Below are 16,171 nucleotides of genomic sequence, written 5' to 3' on the forward strand. Positions count from 1 at the left end.
TTTTTGCCTTATCAAATGTATTGTTGCAAGATAGTAATTTATATTTGTTTTGGGTTTATGTGTATTTTAAATGCAAGAATCTTCCCCCTCCCACCCCCCGCCTTGTTTTTTTTTGTTTTTTGTTTTTTTTTAAGATTTAATAACCTTAACAATAATATAAACTTTTGGTAGCATGAAAAGCTCACAAATATGGGTTGTCATAGAGCTGTAAGAACTTCTGTATTCTTTGTGTTCAAGACTTTTCAAAAGTGTGGGGTTCTGCAATGTGGTGGGAGGAGAAAGGTTAGTTGAACTCGGATAAGCAGCTTGCTACCTGGTATGAAGCTGTAGGGCTCTGGGTTCCTGAGTTAAGTGTTGGCAGTCACCTGTAGAAGAGTACTTGAGATTTGAATTTATTTGATAGTAAAACTGTTTGGGCTTATCATCAAGATCTTTAGTACTCCTTGTGTCCAACTCGGTTGAAAACTTTCAGCTGAACATGGGTAGGGTTACTACAGAGAAATCAGTAGCGTTACTGTATTTAGTTGTACATGCTACCGTGTAACCAAACAATGAACTAAATATCTGGAGTCTCATTTGTGACTTCAGCGTGCTCTGCTTTAGGGGAATGCACACGTCATCAACTGTAGGTAACTACAGAGCACTGTGGGTATAGTAGTTAATGGGAGTAAGGAGAGTAATTGATTGTTATTGTTTATTTATTTTCACACTGGTCTTAACCATTATGGAAGGAAAACTGACTCATTGAGTACAGCCTTTGCTTGTAACTGTACTTCATCCTTCTATATGGTTGGTTTTTTTTGCCTTGAAGAGGCAGAGAGGATGAAGGAATAAACTTTCACTCCCTTTTTGTCTGTCCTGAGATCATTTTAGTGTAATGGAAGACTACCAGTGAGAAGCTTGAGAATTCCTTCCTAGTCCTTGCTGCTTCTTCATCCTTCCTGCTTTTTATTCTACTATAGAAAAGAAGATCCAAAGTCTGTAAAAAAAAAAAGTCTGTTTCTAATTTTACACTCTCAGTGATATTTTTTTTTATTTTGGTTCAATCATGATCACAGGTAATTTGATCAGTTACTGTTGCTTTTACTGAAGACGCTGTCGTTTATTTACCTGAAGTAGTTGGTTTGTCTCTTAAATAAATTTGACACAATTTTATCATCTGTGTAATTTTTGTCTGTAAAAGGAAAAGCTGTAAATTAGTTATTTACCTCAAGGTGGAATTTTACAACTATGGTTTTCTTTTGACAGCTAGAAGATGGACACACGTTATTTGACTACAATGTTGGACTCAATGACATTGTTCAGCTTTTGATACGTTCTGAATCTGAAGCTCCTGCCTCTGCTTCTATGACTGATCAAGATGGAGAAGTCAATCCCTGTGCTATTTCTAACTGTAAGAACAAAGTAAAAAAAACAAGCAGTGGATCACCCAGTCAGCCTTCTACATCATCTCGCTCGTTTCTCATTGATCCCGGCATAGGATTGTACAAGGTATGTACAGGCTTTAAAAACTGAAAACTTGTCTTATACTTTCAGATTTGGTTTTATTGTTCAAGTTTTGGTTTTTCTTTTAAATCATACATAGACGTGTACATGTAAGTATATATATGTGTGTATTTATACATACAGATGTGTCTTTATTTCATCTTTCATGAGCTAACGTAATTTCCCACTTTGATGAAAGTAAATTAGACTGAACTTGTATTGGTATCTCTGGTCTGTGAAGCTTCACTGATGGATATATTTTGTATATTAATATTTAGCTGATTTGAAGAACTGACTTAAGGAGGCATGAAGCAGTAAAAATTTTGAGAGTCCTGTGTTTTCAAAGTTCAGTCATCTGGATTAGGTAATCTGATTTTCAGGAGTTATTTGAGGGTAGTATTATAGTCAGGCTTTCTAAAATGACTTCATTTAAGGTAATGTATGTCTGTGCCAGGCTGTTGTAGGCTTTGGGTGTGTTTGTAAACTGTGATAAAACAAGTTTAGGAGAAAATATTTTATGTCCTCTAGTAGGTTTAAGTTACCTGTGAAATAATAGTGTTTTCTGTAAACAGGAGAAAAATCCACAGGGAGGGGAATCTGTGGAAAAACTGTAACTTTTCCCCTTTTAAATTGTTTTCAGTCTTACTGAATACTAGTTTCAAGTTTATCTCATGTTGATAAATGTTACTATAGAACTTTATATGTGATACAACAGATGTGGTTTTATTACTTTATTTAGTAATCATGATTTTTTAATTTATAGTTCTTACCTTTCGGAATTTTTCTGTATTGTTATGTAGAATTGCATTAGGATACCAGAAACTTAATTTAAACAGAAAATGGGCAATTTCCAGTTTTCTAGGTAGCTGAGTATTTAGAAAGATGTATATGTGCAGGTAATGGTAGCATTGTGTTTTACTGAGAAGTGTCTGTGTTGGGTTTTTTTTTGTAACTGTTAACATTTTTCAGCAAGAGAAAAGAAGGTTGAGACTGCCATACTCCTACAACTTTGTCTTCTTTGTAGGAACGTGTTTATTCAGACACTTCATCTAGGTGGGAAACTGGGTTAGTTTGATTTAAGCTGTTACACAATGTTTCAGATGTTAAGAAGTGTTAATTTACAATATATTCCAGCAGCAGTCTGTGCAATGAGTTTTATAGCTCGTTGTCAAAAAAATGAGCAAGATGTGAAATTGACATCTTAAAAATATTAGGACACAAGATTGTGTTCTTCCTTCCTTTCTTTTTAGTCTGCATCCATTACAACAAAAATAAACCCAGTTCTTCAGTTATGATGTTTTACTCTTTATGCTTTTGGTTTATATGCAATTGGATAGGGAGAATGCTGGAGAGATGGAAGGTCATAGAGGATAAGTAGATAAAAGTAAAGGAATGTTAAATCATATCTTGAAGAATGCTGAGTGGTAATCATTTTCTCTTATGTGTTCTTTGTTTGCTTCTTTTTTGGAATTAAAACAAAATGGAATGATAATATTAACAAACATAGTCAAGGATACCCGGTCTCTCAGGTTACATGGAAATTCTGCTGTCTGTAATAATAGAGACCTAGCATTTTCTCCTTAGTTATCAGTGAAATTGAGCCAACTTCATAGTTATAGTATATCTAGAGAGAAAATAATTGGTGGGAGGGTACAGTCATTCTGATCTTAGCTGTTCTGCAGACAACAGTAGGTACACCAAGAGTATTTCTGCTTGTAGAATCAGAAAACTAAGAATTTTTACAAGTAATGTAATTCAAACATAGAAGATTTGTTTAATAAAAGCCAATAAAAAACACGTAATTTAAGGCATGTCAGATGGCTAAATACGTGGATTAATTTTGTTATTTTGCTTTTTTTTTTTTTTTTAAGCAGTCAATAAGGAGCTGTCTAGTTATAGGAAGAAATAATCTTTTACTTACAATTACTTTTATAGCTTAACAAAGTCTTGTGCATCCCTGGTTAACTGTCTGCAGATTCAAGATGCATGGTACTTAGTGTTTGGAGCAGCGTCAGTCGCTGTGCCCTCCTTTGTGGTTTCAGTGACCAACAAGAAGATGTGTAGCCAGTATGGAACCTGTCCCTAAAAATAAATAAATAAATAAATAAAGTTATAATTATTGTTAGATGGTTAAAATAATGATTTAAACAGAGTTTAAGTGTGTTCAATTTTAATCTTGTGTTGAGCGGGAATTTGGACTGTAGATCTTCTAAGGTACCTTAAAACTTAGTGATTGGTGAAATCAGAATACATCTTTTTTTTCCCCCTCAGCTTGCACCATCCCTTTATGTTGTTGAGCCTTCCACAGACTTCCTGTGTTCCTTTCCAGAGTTCCTGTGAGTTATTTTGTAGTATCAGTTTGATTGACAGAAACATCCTATTGAACAGTATGGATATTTGCTCTTACTAAATTGTATGCCTGCACTTAAACTGCAGCAGCATACAATTATTGTCTCACTGTCAATCTTTATAATTTGGTGCAAATTTTGAAGTAGTTCATGTGAAGTTTTCAGACACACAACACACAACAGTTGATAAGGTTATAGAGTTTTGTAGCATCATAAAAGGGGATCAGCTGGAAGGGGCTTTTAAGATCATCTAGTTCCAACCCCTCTGCTTAGAGGTAGGTATGCCTCCCACTAGACCATTTTGCCCAAAGCCCCATCCAGCCTGGCCTTGAATGCTTCCTGGGAGAGGGCTTTCACAGCCTCACTGGTCAACCTGTTCCCATGCCTTACCATCCTCACAGACACTTCACCTCGTCCTGTAACTACATGCCCTTATTAAATGTCCCTCCCCAGCTTTCCTGCAGGCCCCATTCAGGTACTAGAAGGTTGCTATAAGGTACCCCCAGAGCCTTGTCTTCTCCAGGCTGAAAAGCCTTAGGTCTTTCAGCCTGTTCTCATTGGGGAGGTGCTTCAGCCCTCTGGTCATCTTCATGGTCCTCTGGACCTGCTCCAACAGCTCAGTGTCCTTCTTGTGCTGGGGGCTGCAGAACAGGATGCCATACTACAGGTGGGATTTCACAATAGCATAGCAGAGGGGTAGAATCATGTCCTTCAACCTGCTGGTCTTGCTTCTTTTGATGCAAGTAAGATTATGATTGGCCTCCTGGGCTGTAAGCGCACATTGCCATCTTGTGTTGAATCTTTCATCAACTGACACTTCCAGATCCTTCTCCTTGGGGTTGTGCTTGTGTCATTCTCTACCCAACCTGTATCTGTGCTTGGGGTTGGCTGGACGCAGGTTTGGGACTTGTGGACTTTTGCACCTTGTGGAAGTTAATGAGATTGCTGTGGGCCTTCCTCTCAAGCCTGTCCAGGTCCCTTAGATTGTAAGTCAGTTACAAAATGGTGAAAGAGTTTTAGGCTGTTACACTGATGTTAAACTTCTTCAACTTAGAATTTCAACTGTGCTTGGGTTGTTGCCTACTTTCTTTGTGTATCTTTTGTTTCTTATGGAAAATAGTCTTAATGTGCAACTTGATTCCAAGCTCCTGTCCCTCAGAAAATATTCCAAGTAGTCATTTCCCAGTTTATAATCAATAGAAAATACTTCTTTCAGAACAATCTTGCATAAAGCGGAATTGACCACCTTTCTTTGAATTCTCTGATGTGGTCTGGATCTTTTTTTTGTGAACAATGATAACTGCTTGTTAAACTGTGATGTGGTGTTCCCAGTGATATGTTGTAATACTTTTTGCCTTTGTGCTTTGCAAGGGTGGGAAGTCAGTTTTATGAGTATGCACATCAAATTATAATCTGAAGGGAGTGGGAATTATGGTTTGAAAGGAATTATGGGAAGTTGCATTGTATTTTATTTTTTTAGTGTAATGATGAAGGTGGGTTGGCTGATGCAGCTTTTCTGGCACTTGTCTCAAAAAGTAACAGCAGAAGGAGTCTTTAGTAGTGTCCCAACTATGTTTTTGAGAGAAGGAGTACCTTATGCTACAACTAATTTGAACACTTAGTATCATATGGATGTGCTTTTTTGGAGGCATCCTTACAGAATTGTTATTACAGAGGTGTGATCATTTATATATTTTTATATATTTAGGGCGGTTCTGAAATTCTTTGTTTTACATGACTGAAGTATTCATCCTGATAAAAAGATGTACTTTTGATACTGTAGCTTGTAAGAATAATTAAAAACATGTCTTTAATTTTATATGGGAGAAAAAAGATGATTGATTTTTAAGAAGATGACCAGAAAGTGAAGAGAATAATATTAAGTATGATCTAGACATTGTTTTCTTGGGTTAAATTTGTTATCTCATGTTCAGATTCCTAAGGAATGCTTAACTCTAAATAGTAAAAGTTATTGAATGTGTGTTCGCTTATTTGTGTTTTGTCTTGCACCTCTCAAAATATATAAGAGTTGGGGTTGGACTCAGTCTCTGGAGGTCCCTTCCAACCCCTAAGATTCTGTGATTAATAGAAGATAGCTTTTGGGGATGATAATTACGTCTCTGCTGCTAGAGGCTCTAGGCTTTAAGCTGCACATGGTCTTGTGCAACCTGGTTTAGCTGACCATTGACTGAGCAGAAGGATAGAGTAGATCTCCAGAGGTCCATTCTAGCCTGGTGATTCTGTGATTCTTCCTGCTACCACATTTTAGTGAGATAAGAATGTAATATTGAATGTGCAGTGTATTAATGAAGACTGCATGTTAACTTCAGCTTGCTCAAGCTAAATGAGTTAATGTTGTTGAATGTTTTACAGATTAGGTTTAATAAGGTTAAGCAGTTTTATAGTAAGTTGCCTTATTTATTCTTAATTGATACCGTAGAAAAGAAGCATGAGCTCATTATTGAATTTTCTTTTCAGATAAATGAGTTGGTGGATGCACGTGATGTCAGCATTGGAGCCTGGTTTGAAGCTCATATAGAGAATGTTACCCGAGCAACAAAGGGACATAAGAATGGTAAAGCTCAAGGAAAGAGCAGTAATGCTTACAAAAGGACTAATGGAAGCTTAAGTCAAGATCATTCTAGAGAGAATGCAAATAATTTGGACAGTACACCATCTACATCTTATTCAGACTGTATGGACACTGAAGAAGCTATTTATCATATCAAGTATGATGAGTAAGTGCTCCTGATACTATTTTGAGGACATCACATACTGTTATTTGGTTTGCATAAACCGAGAATCTCTTGAAGAAACTTGTAATCAAAGAATGCAAGTTCAGTATCACAACCAAGAAAGAATATTAAAATATTTAAACACTTTTCGGTTGGATATAGTGAGTATATTGGGAGCTCTGTTATTTTCATGCCTAAATAATCAGGTACTAATTTGTCTTTATGAAACATAAAATCCATCCTTTGTATGTGAGGAGAAGGAATTATTTAAATGAATTTTCACTATTTTTTTTTCCAAGCAAAATATCATTTCTCTGTTCTCTGTGCATATTAAGTTCCTCTCGTTGGAGCTGACGTTGGAGTCTTGTGTGAGCAAATTTGGGCATGCAATTTTGCTGAACTTAATTCTAAGTGAAATAGTTATGCACAAAACAGCAGGTCTGCATTGCTAGCAAAGGATTCTTGTAGAGAACTTGATGACGTGAGTGCATGAAATCGATTCTGAATTGGACTGAGGTCACTAAGGGAGAGCTGTTTTTTTCTTGTGTTTTTTTCTTTCTTTTTTGGTTTTGTTTCTTGTTTTTTTGTTTTTGTTTTCTTTTCAGTAAAAATACTGCACCTGCAGTGTTTGGATTGGTGTAACCCTTCATATTGCTTGCTAAGTTTAAAGAGATTTCTCTTGACCAACTTTTGCACCGTTTCATTCACTGGAGAATTTGGCCTTGAATATTTTTATTTATTTATTTATTTATTTTACTGTTTAGGTAATGTTTGCCAAAACATCAAGTCAAATATCTGAATGAATTGAATTGTTGAGAATTTTAAGTTTTTGTTACTGAGAATAGTAGAAATACTGCAGTTTGTGCAGTCTGAGCTTGATGTAAAGAAATGCAAAGTATATTTGGTATGAACTAGATTTCCAAAAGATGTTTTTAGAGCAGCTATTTTAACTTTAGTTATTTTAATGTGTAACTGAATCTGCTTTTGTGAGGAAAAATAAAAATATTTCAGACTTGAATAGAGTACACTTTGTTGTTCTTGTTAGTAGCAGTTACAGCTTCACAGACTGTTTAAACTCTTAAATTCAGAAATGAAATTGTGTCTATAACTGTTTAAGTTAAAGTATACAACTTTTTACTCAAAACTTCCTAATTTTCTAATATTTTATCAGATACTGAAGTACATGGAAAGAATTTATTCAAGAAATATGATCAAAATATTGCTATTGCAATCGTGTGCATTGTGGTGTGATTTTTAAGTCTTAGCTTAAAGATTACCGATTTTCTTTGACAGTGTAGATACATACAATTGAGCCATGGACAAAATATTTAGAAATATTTGTGACTGTAAGAGGAATTATGCTGCTCCTGTGAATGGTTCAGTTTCTTCCATGAGTTAGAGTGCTGAAGTAGAAAATGTTGCGCAACGTCTGATTTTATTTGGCATACCCATACTGAAAAATAGAGTTAGCTTTTCCTTATGTGTACTCTAGCAAGTAGAGACAATCATCTTCTTACTGCTGCTACCCATGATCTTACAGTATGTTCCTTGCCAGCAAAATTAGATAAGACATAGAAAAATAATTTAATCACTAATTCACCATAGTGTACTGAATGCTTAATCTTTCAGAAACAAACTGTGGGAATGCTTTTTGGCAAGGAAGACTTGAACTTCTATCACTTACCTTGTCTTAGAGGAATATTGCTGACCCTTATCTCGAATGTTTCACTTTTCTCTTTTAGTGCTAATAATTACGTGGTTTTTTAGCACTTGATTTGCATACATTAGTATTTACCTCTTTGTAGACCACATATATGTCATGCTGCCTGTATGTTTCCTATGGATATATAGAGAAAGCATGATGTACTTTCCATTGCAGTTCCTCTCTGCTCCAGAATTTGTCATGTCTATTTTAACTTCTTACTTCTTTGAGGTTCATATTCTGGATTTTAATTCTTCACAGTTACTTCTTCCTGGATGTTCCTGGCCTTTTTTAGGTTAAGCCTGTGTGTTTTGCTACCTCACTTATTTACGATTGTCTTATCTTTTCTTACTGTGTTGCGTCTTGAGGGTGCTATTCTCCAGCTCTTGAAGGATATGATTCTCTTAGATGGCGTAATTTCAGCTCTGCCTTGTCCATGATAGGTATACTCTTGCAAGTGATGAAAACACTTGCAGTTATCTGAAACAGAATAAAAATAGCTAGGAGAATGGAAATCTTAAGCCTGGTATGTGTAAGGCTATCAAAATTACTTGAATACACTGAAGAGATGTCAGAGGTGGATGCACATCCACAACTTCTTAAATTGTCACTGTTGCTTATGTTTTCCCTCTGCTAGTTTGGAAGAAAATCTTACCAAAAATTTAACAGCTGAAGGACACTGCACGTGTAGTACATTATATTGATCTGTTTCACTCCTTTCTCTCTGAGACTTGGTGATAAATAGCAACTACTCTTTGTTATGCCATTTAAAAAAAATTAAAAAAATAAAATTTGGTGGTAGACTTAATCTGATGTGGAAAAAATGGTCATACATCCTTTCCTTCTTTTTTCCCATTTGATACTCGGAAACCATAGAGCTTATAGCAGTGCTCACATAAGAGTACAGAGGATACCATGCAACCCCATCTCAGGAGCAGCTTTCTGTCATTGTAAGTGAAGTCCTCTAGTGCAGACCTGAGCTGCCTTGCTCTCTCCAAAACGCACAGATCCTGCACATCTCAACTTAAATGCAAGACTGAAACTGTTGCTTCCTTTTTTTTTTTAGCAGACTTGTTAGTATTCACGCTGTATTCACGGGTTTGGGACAGATTTGTGCATTGTTTGACACATCCGTCTGAGAAGTCTGTTGCTGGGAATTTTATTCAAAAGCGGTGCTTCACCTCAGTCATTCTCTTGTACTCAGGACACTTGTACTCCTCTCAGGAAAGTGAATCATCACTTTAGTAATTTATACCAAAGCACGCTTCTGCTTTCAGATTTTTCAGGTTAAGTATTGATACTTAATTCTGTAGCTGTGCTTCATAGTCTAATCTTAATTGGATGCCAGTGTACTCCACACTTGATCCTTGATAAAGTTAATGTAGCATCAACAGATGACAGGTAAATTCTGAGTTTGTTTTCCTAGCTGGAAATATTTGTTAGTCTATCAATTAAAGAAACCAACTAATAATTCTTTTTCAACAAGTTAACTTTTGGATCGCTCCTTGGAATGACTCTTCTTAGAGTCTGAGGCAGGGTCTGTGCCTTTCTTAAGTGGTTTTAGCAGTGGCGCATCTTGATTCATATTTTAGTCTTGCGCAAGCCTTTACAGTTCCATGATTGGTAAAACTGCTTCTAATTCTTGGGCCGAACGGATTCACAAGTGTACCTCTTCTTGATAGTCAGGGCTCTCATTCCTTTGTTCGTTCTGTTTCCTGTTTAAGTAGCGTACTTAAAATGAATATGAGAGGGGAAGCACAAGGACTGCAGTGAAGAAAAATTAACCTTTGTGGATAAGGGCTCAGAATAACTTCCATAATTGTAGTTGCCTTATGACTAAACAAGATTTACTCTCTTCTGTGACTACTAGTGATGTGAATAAAGGGCTATCTCTTCTTTATTTTGAAAGGTTCTAAAACACAAATAGTACTTGCTTAAGAGCAAAGTTTTCATTAAAGTAGAAAGTTTTATCAATTCTAAGCTTCATTTGGCCTTTGGTACCAACTTTGGTACCTAGTTGTGGAAACAGTGCTTTTACCTGTTAAGGCCTTCCTCTGAAGTGAGTTTAACACAGTCTTTTGCCTAGAGGCAGTTTTTCTTGCAGGTGTTTCCTGTTTCTACAACAGCTGTCATTTTCCCTTTCTGCCACTTTATTCACTGTATTTCTGCTTCACCTTTGCAGGGGTTAAGGTTTTTAGTGACAGTTTTTGATACTAAGGTTAAGGTGTGCTGTCATTTTTCATACTTTACTATCATCCATTTCTTCTGCCTCAAGCAACTGTTTTCTAATGCAAAGAGAATGTGAACCTGTCTATAACATGACTCAGCTTTCTTCTCTTTGAAAGGACTTGTGACAATTCCTATGTATGTTTGGATCCTAAAGTTAACAGGACCGCAGGTAGTCACCAGAGTTTGTTTCCCAGCTTAAGAATTACTAACTATATGAGAAGCAGGGCACTCAATAGTTTCTTAATACAGCAAAGATATTTTATATTGCTATAATGTAAAAGCGTACTTTTTTGTTAATGTCTTCATTTTGTACTTCTTTCTTGTGCAGTACAGGGTATAGCAGTTTAATGTTAAGGAGACAGTTCTCTCGCTAGGTGTTGGTTAGCTCTTCCCTGAAGCAGTTGAAAGACTTGTTGATTTACGAGCAGATGCTGCCTTTTCCTTCCTGGTCCTGTTTTCCTTGGTAAGTCACATGAAATGAAGGACTTCCATTTAGGAGGCACTCAACACAATAGTTGAGGAAGACAAGCAATGTCTGCAGTCTGAGAAATGCCAGTATGCTTAGCTGTATGCAAATGATTCAGTATAACTCAAGTGTAGGTCACTTTTTCAGGGTAGATGATGATTCTCTACTGAGTTTTTTTATCAGTTAATAGGAGTTGCCACCCATCAGTTCCAGGCTACCCAGAACCCCATCCAACCTGGCCTTGAATGCCTGGGTAGCCTCTGCCTGTGCCTCACTTCCTTTTGAGGAAAAAATGTTCTAGAAATTAAATCTCCTCTCTTTGAGTATAAAGCTATTTCCTTTTGTCATATGACTAACAGACAGGTCAGGTCTGTTCGGGATGTGTGTTGGATGTTTATGACCTGGTAGGATTTTCATGGATGTCTCATTTTGGTGTTGTAAAGAGCCTGTCAGATGAACACTGAGAGGCAGGATGTCTTACCAGTGAGTTACGTGCCCAGTTTTGTTAAGGTAGTTTAGGTAGCCATGTAGCTGAAACTTTATCAAGTTCCTTGTTCTATGCAGGCAGAACTTTAGAGTACTTCCAGCTACAGATTTGTGAAAACTGTTTTTTTAATCACTAGTCAATGTTTTGGTCTTGTTAAAATAGATTTGGTTATTGTTGATGGGTGATGATTTTATTGGTTAACAGGAACATTTTAACATGGACTGAAGTGAGCAAGTAAATCTGAGTTCTTGTTATCCAACTATGTTCTTCAAGCTATTCTTTAAAGCTTTGGTTGTCCGATGGATTTTGAAGACAGATCCACTGATTAGTTAGTCTTTGCTGCTCTTTCTGTACACCATTTTTCAGTGGGTTTCCCAGACTTATCTCTTTGCACTTAGTATTTCTTTTGGGTCTGGTGAGAATGCTGCAATCTGTAAAGGATCCTCATAATTAATGGTGTAGAAAGATGTTAGGTGATGTTAACCATCAGAGACTCTCTACAGAGAACCACAGCTTGCTTCAGGTTTTTGGTTTTTTTTTAATTTTACAAGATTTATTTTAGGACCTGTAGGTATTTTTGCCACTAGCTGAAAGATCAAAGGATACAGCTATTTCCAAAGTGGTCATGGTGGATGCTAGAGCAGGGTTGAAGTTGCAATATACTTTGAAGTCTGAAGTTGCTGAGGAACGACTCAATTCAGGATATCTGTAGGGTAGGATGTTTCTGAGTAGTGGATATTACATGTGTGTAGAAACTATACTGTCGTTGGATGTGATCCTACAGTAATTCTAGTTTAGTGAAATTCAGAAAAACACTCCGTGTAAACTGGATGTTGCAAGATACTGACTGTCACATATAAGCAGTTGCATAGGCAGTTAATCTGTTGGTTACTGTGAGGAAAATATTTTCCAAATCCATGTTTATTTATCCATTCTGGAGCCTGTGTGCTGTTGAGGATTTTGAGGTTGAACTGCTTTGTGCAGACAAGATAGTGAACTTTGAACTGACTTACTCTCTTGCATGTAGCCTAGTAAAACAGCCATCATCATGAATGTGGCTTTGCTAGAGTGGCACCCTTGCTTGCACTCTGGTTCCCTGCAGAGTTCAGCAGCTATGTAGTTTTGGCTTGTGTTGCCTTCACACATTCTCTTTGGACTGAAAATAAAGGAGGGGTGGAGCAGGAAGAAGAGAAGATGTAGATTGATGTCTGTTACAGATGTCCTTTTTGGCTGTTTAATTTGCAGAGTGAATTTGAGTAATGCATTTCTATGGAATGGGAATTGTGGTGGGTAGTTTATTTTTCAGCATGAAGAATTAAGAACATCATATTCCTCAGGTTCTAGTGAGACCTCTGTTCTTACAATTTCTGTCCCGTGTAGAAGATGCTATTCTAGCTAAATAAGCAGGTTGTGTTTTATGTACTATATGCCATTATGAAATATTATTACTAATTAGGACCTGTAGTCATCAAGAATAAACTAAATTGCTTCTTAAAAACACTTCAGAAAGACATTCATTACTCCTGAAGAGGTTACAGCCTGCTTTGAAGGTAAACGCACGTAGAAATGTGCTAATACTGTACCTGTACACTCAGAACTCTCATCAGTTATTTAGTTTTCCACAATCTGTGTAAAATGTCATAAAAATGAAGCAAACTGTGAAAAATACCACAGAAATTTTAGATTCTTAGATCATAAATGGTTTCCAGGAAAATATGAGTGTGTGTGTGGTAGCCTGTAATAAAAAGGGAGTAATCTCAGTGATCTGGGACTCAGCTGAGCTCCTGTGTTTCTAAATGAAAATGGAGCTAGTAATGTCAGTCTTTCAATGGTAGCTTCCATTTTGAATGGGAAGGTTTGTTAAATACTACTAAAATGCCTTGACCCACCAAGTCAGTATTCAAGTTTTAAGTTTTGTTTTGCTTCTGTCTGAGAACCATTTGTCAGATTGTCCTACTGTTTTAAGTTTCTTTGCTTCTGAAGTGTCTGAGTCATGTTAGGAGCGTAGGTATGTCATGCTGGCTGAAGCAGATGTAAAAATACAAACTTGGGCAATGAAGTTCAATTTGGACAGATGGGAAATGATGCATAATGAAAAGGCAGTTTAGAAGGAAAACGATAGGGGTAATCCTGCTGGAAATAATTCCTTTGAAATTGCTTGCTAGTTCACTTCATCTCAACCTGCCTAAATAAAATAATGAAGGAATAAAATGAATAAATATTTTCTGTTTTGTAAGATCTTTGAACAACGTATAAGTATTGGGGGAAAAGGTGTTTCAGATATTGTCAGCTAGATTACTTCTTTCTTTAATCTTTTTATTATGTTCCCTGTTTGTTCAAGACTAATCAGGATTGCAGACAGTAAGAGAAAAGTTGTCATAGGATGTTGTATAAGGAGTAACAGTTCCTGCTGAAGCTTAAAGATTTTGCTGATCCTCCTTTTTATAAGTAGAGGAGACAATTTAAAAAAAAATCGATAGAAAGGCATTTTGTTTGAAGGATCGTGGAAGGCTAGCTCTCCAAAACACTCTGTCTTGCTGCACGTGTTATTCATACCTAAAGCATCTTGCCTATTTCAGGCAAGTTTCTTTGGTCATGTATAGTCCAGGCTATTGTTAATCTGTTAAAAATAACACATTTGTGCACAGTTCTGCATTTTCTTCAAGAGCTTGTGAGTATGCGGAGGTATATTAAGAAAAAGAAGATTTTATTGTGTTGTCGTTAAAAGATAGGAACTTTAGTCATTCTGTATGCTTTGAATGTAATGTCTCAGACATATGGAGATTCTTGTAAACTTTATTATGGGCAGCTTAATCTTGAATTCCCAAAGTTATAACTTCAGGTTGTCGGAGAGTGCAGAATATTTTGAGGAAGTTAGAAGATAAAACAAGAGATGATGTGTCTCTTTAAGAACAACCTTTTCAGGGAAGTAAAAACTACAACTCTTTCTCCTTCAAAGTGCCTTCTTAGCTGAAAAGACAGACAGAAGAATGATAGTCTTAAACTTGCTATTTCTTTCTAAACAAATGGTTTGAAGTTGAGACATTATAGCCTTATTTTCAAAATATCTATTTGTGCCCTTCACCTTAAAATGTATCAGTCTGGGATTTAATAGATTACAATTACCATACTGGAACTTGTGGATAAATTGAATTTTGGAGACAAAAAGACATTCTTCAAGCATTAAGGGCTTTTTTTTTTTCAGAAGAGGTGGCCACTTCTTCCTCTTTCCTCATTTCCCAGGTATGTAATGCCTGATAGTTCAGTGTGGTTGAGTGTAGTAATTGTATCCCTGTAAAACATTCTTGCATCCTGATACAGTTAAAATTCTAATTCACAGTGCTGCTTATCCTTTCAAGTGAGTTTGGTTGGTGGCTGCACGGAATGGCAGAGTAAGGTAGAGAAGCACTGCTTTGAGAGATAGTTACTTTGAGCAGTGTTAATGCTCATGCTGCAAGCAGAATTATTTTGTTTTCTGCAAAGAAATGTCAAAGTGCCTCTTCTTGCACACAGTGTATTTCTCAAATTCTCCCTAGTTTTCCTTTTGTTTATTTTGGGAAATTTCACTTTTCCACTAGCATTGCTTATCATTCTAGTTTGGAGAAAGGGTAGGGAAGACTTAGTATTTTTTGTTTTGTTTCAGTAATTTTATCTTTCCGGTTTCAGCCGTTCTAGTGACACGTGGGGAGAGACTTGAAGGGTGCATTGAAAGCTCTTAATGAACTGAAAACTCTTGTGCATGTTCTGACGTGGATCTCATGTTTCTCAGTATTTGAATGCCTTTAGGAATGAGTGGTTACCAGGAAGTGCTTGAATTTTTACTTCATTAGTAATGTTTTTCTCTGAAAACTCTCTGTGAAGTTAGGAAATCAGAGGTAGGCCTTGATGCGCTGATATTCCTATCTAGTTAGAAGTACTACCAGGAAAACTAAATTAAAGGGAAGTAAAATTACAGAGGAATGTGCCTTGGCTGTGAATACAAGATTTCTAATGGTCATTACTCACTAATCAGTGCTACCATGATACTTGTTGCTACTATGTCTGCGTTTTAAAATATTAGCTGCTGAGTGTAGCAGAAAATTTGGAAAGACAAGAAATGTCTGTAGTTGTTTAAAGCTTGAAATGTGTCAGATGGTCATTAAAACTTCAACAAACTTAAACTAGTCTAATTAGAACATACCTGCTTCTGATTTTGATTGAGCATTATCACAGGATTTTATAGGTGATTCAGTAAGTGAGAAAACACCATTGCCAAACATTCACGTCTATCAGTTGTTGATTACAGTTCTTGGAATAAGTTCTTTATTTCTTTCTAGATGTTTGCTAAAGGCTTGAGTGAGTATTAATTGTCGTTTGGTTTATCCACGTATAAACCTACAATACCAGAAAGTGGGCATACATGGTTACATATTACTCTTGCATATGTAGGTGATTAAGTTGTAACTTAATGTTTTTTATGTAGTTAATGTCCTCAACTTCTAGAAAGTGAGCATGGAGTGAATGGCAGATTCTATTGTTGAGTGTGCTTTTTCCCTACTTAAGTAAATTGGCATTTGGTGTGTTGAGTTTGTTGTGGAAGTACTCGTTGTTTTTTACCCAATATAATGAGGAGTAGTGTTGCTACACTTAATATATTCGCATGTTGATTTTGAGTTGAACTCAAAATACTGTTTCACCTGTTCATTTTGAGATATAAATTATGGACATATGTCAAATATC

At 36.3% G+C, this 16,171-nt stretch overlaps 1 protein-coding gene across 2 annotated transcripts in view; it reads left to right on the top strand.

Moving 5' to 3' along the window:
* The window catches only part of UHRF2 (ubiquitin like with PHD and ring finger domains 2), a 74,350-nt gene that overhangs the window by 11,469 nt on the left and 46,710 nt on the right, over positions 1 to 16,171 (top strand). For both annotated transcript variants that reach the window (XM_015848968.2, XM_015848969.2), the window contains exons 2-3: positions 1,249 to 1,491; positions 6,312 to 6,571. In XM_015848968.2, coding sequence (XP_015704454.1) covers positions 1,249 to 1,491; positions 6,312 to 6,571 — 503 coding nt within the window. The remainder of the gene's footprint in view (positions 1 to 1,248; positions 1,492 to 6,311; positions 6,572 to 16,171) is intronic.

Source organism: Coturnix japonica, chromosome Z (assembly GCF_001577835.2).
Source record: "Coturnix japonica isolate 7356 chromosome Z, Coturnix japonica 2.1, whole genome shotgun sequence".
NCBI lineage: Eukaryota > Metazoa > Chordata > Aves > Galliformes > Phasianidae > Coturnix > Coturnix japonica.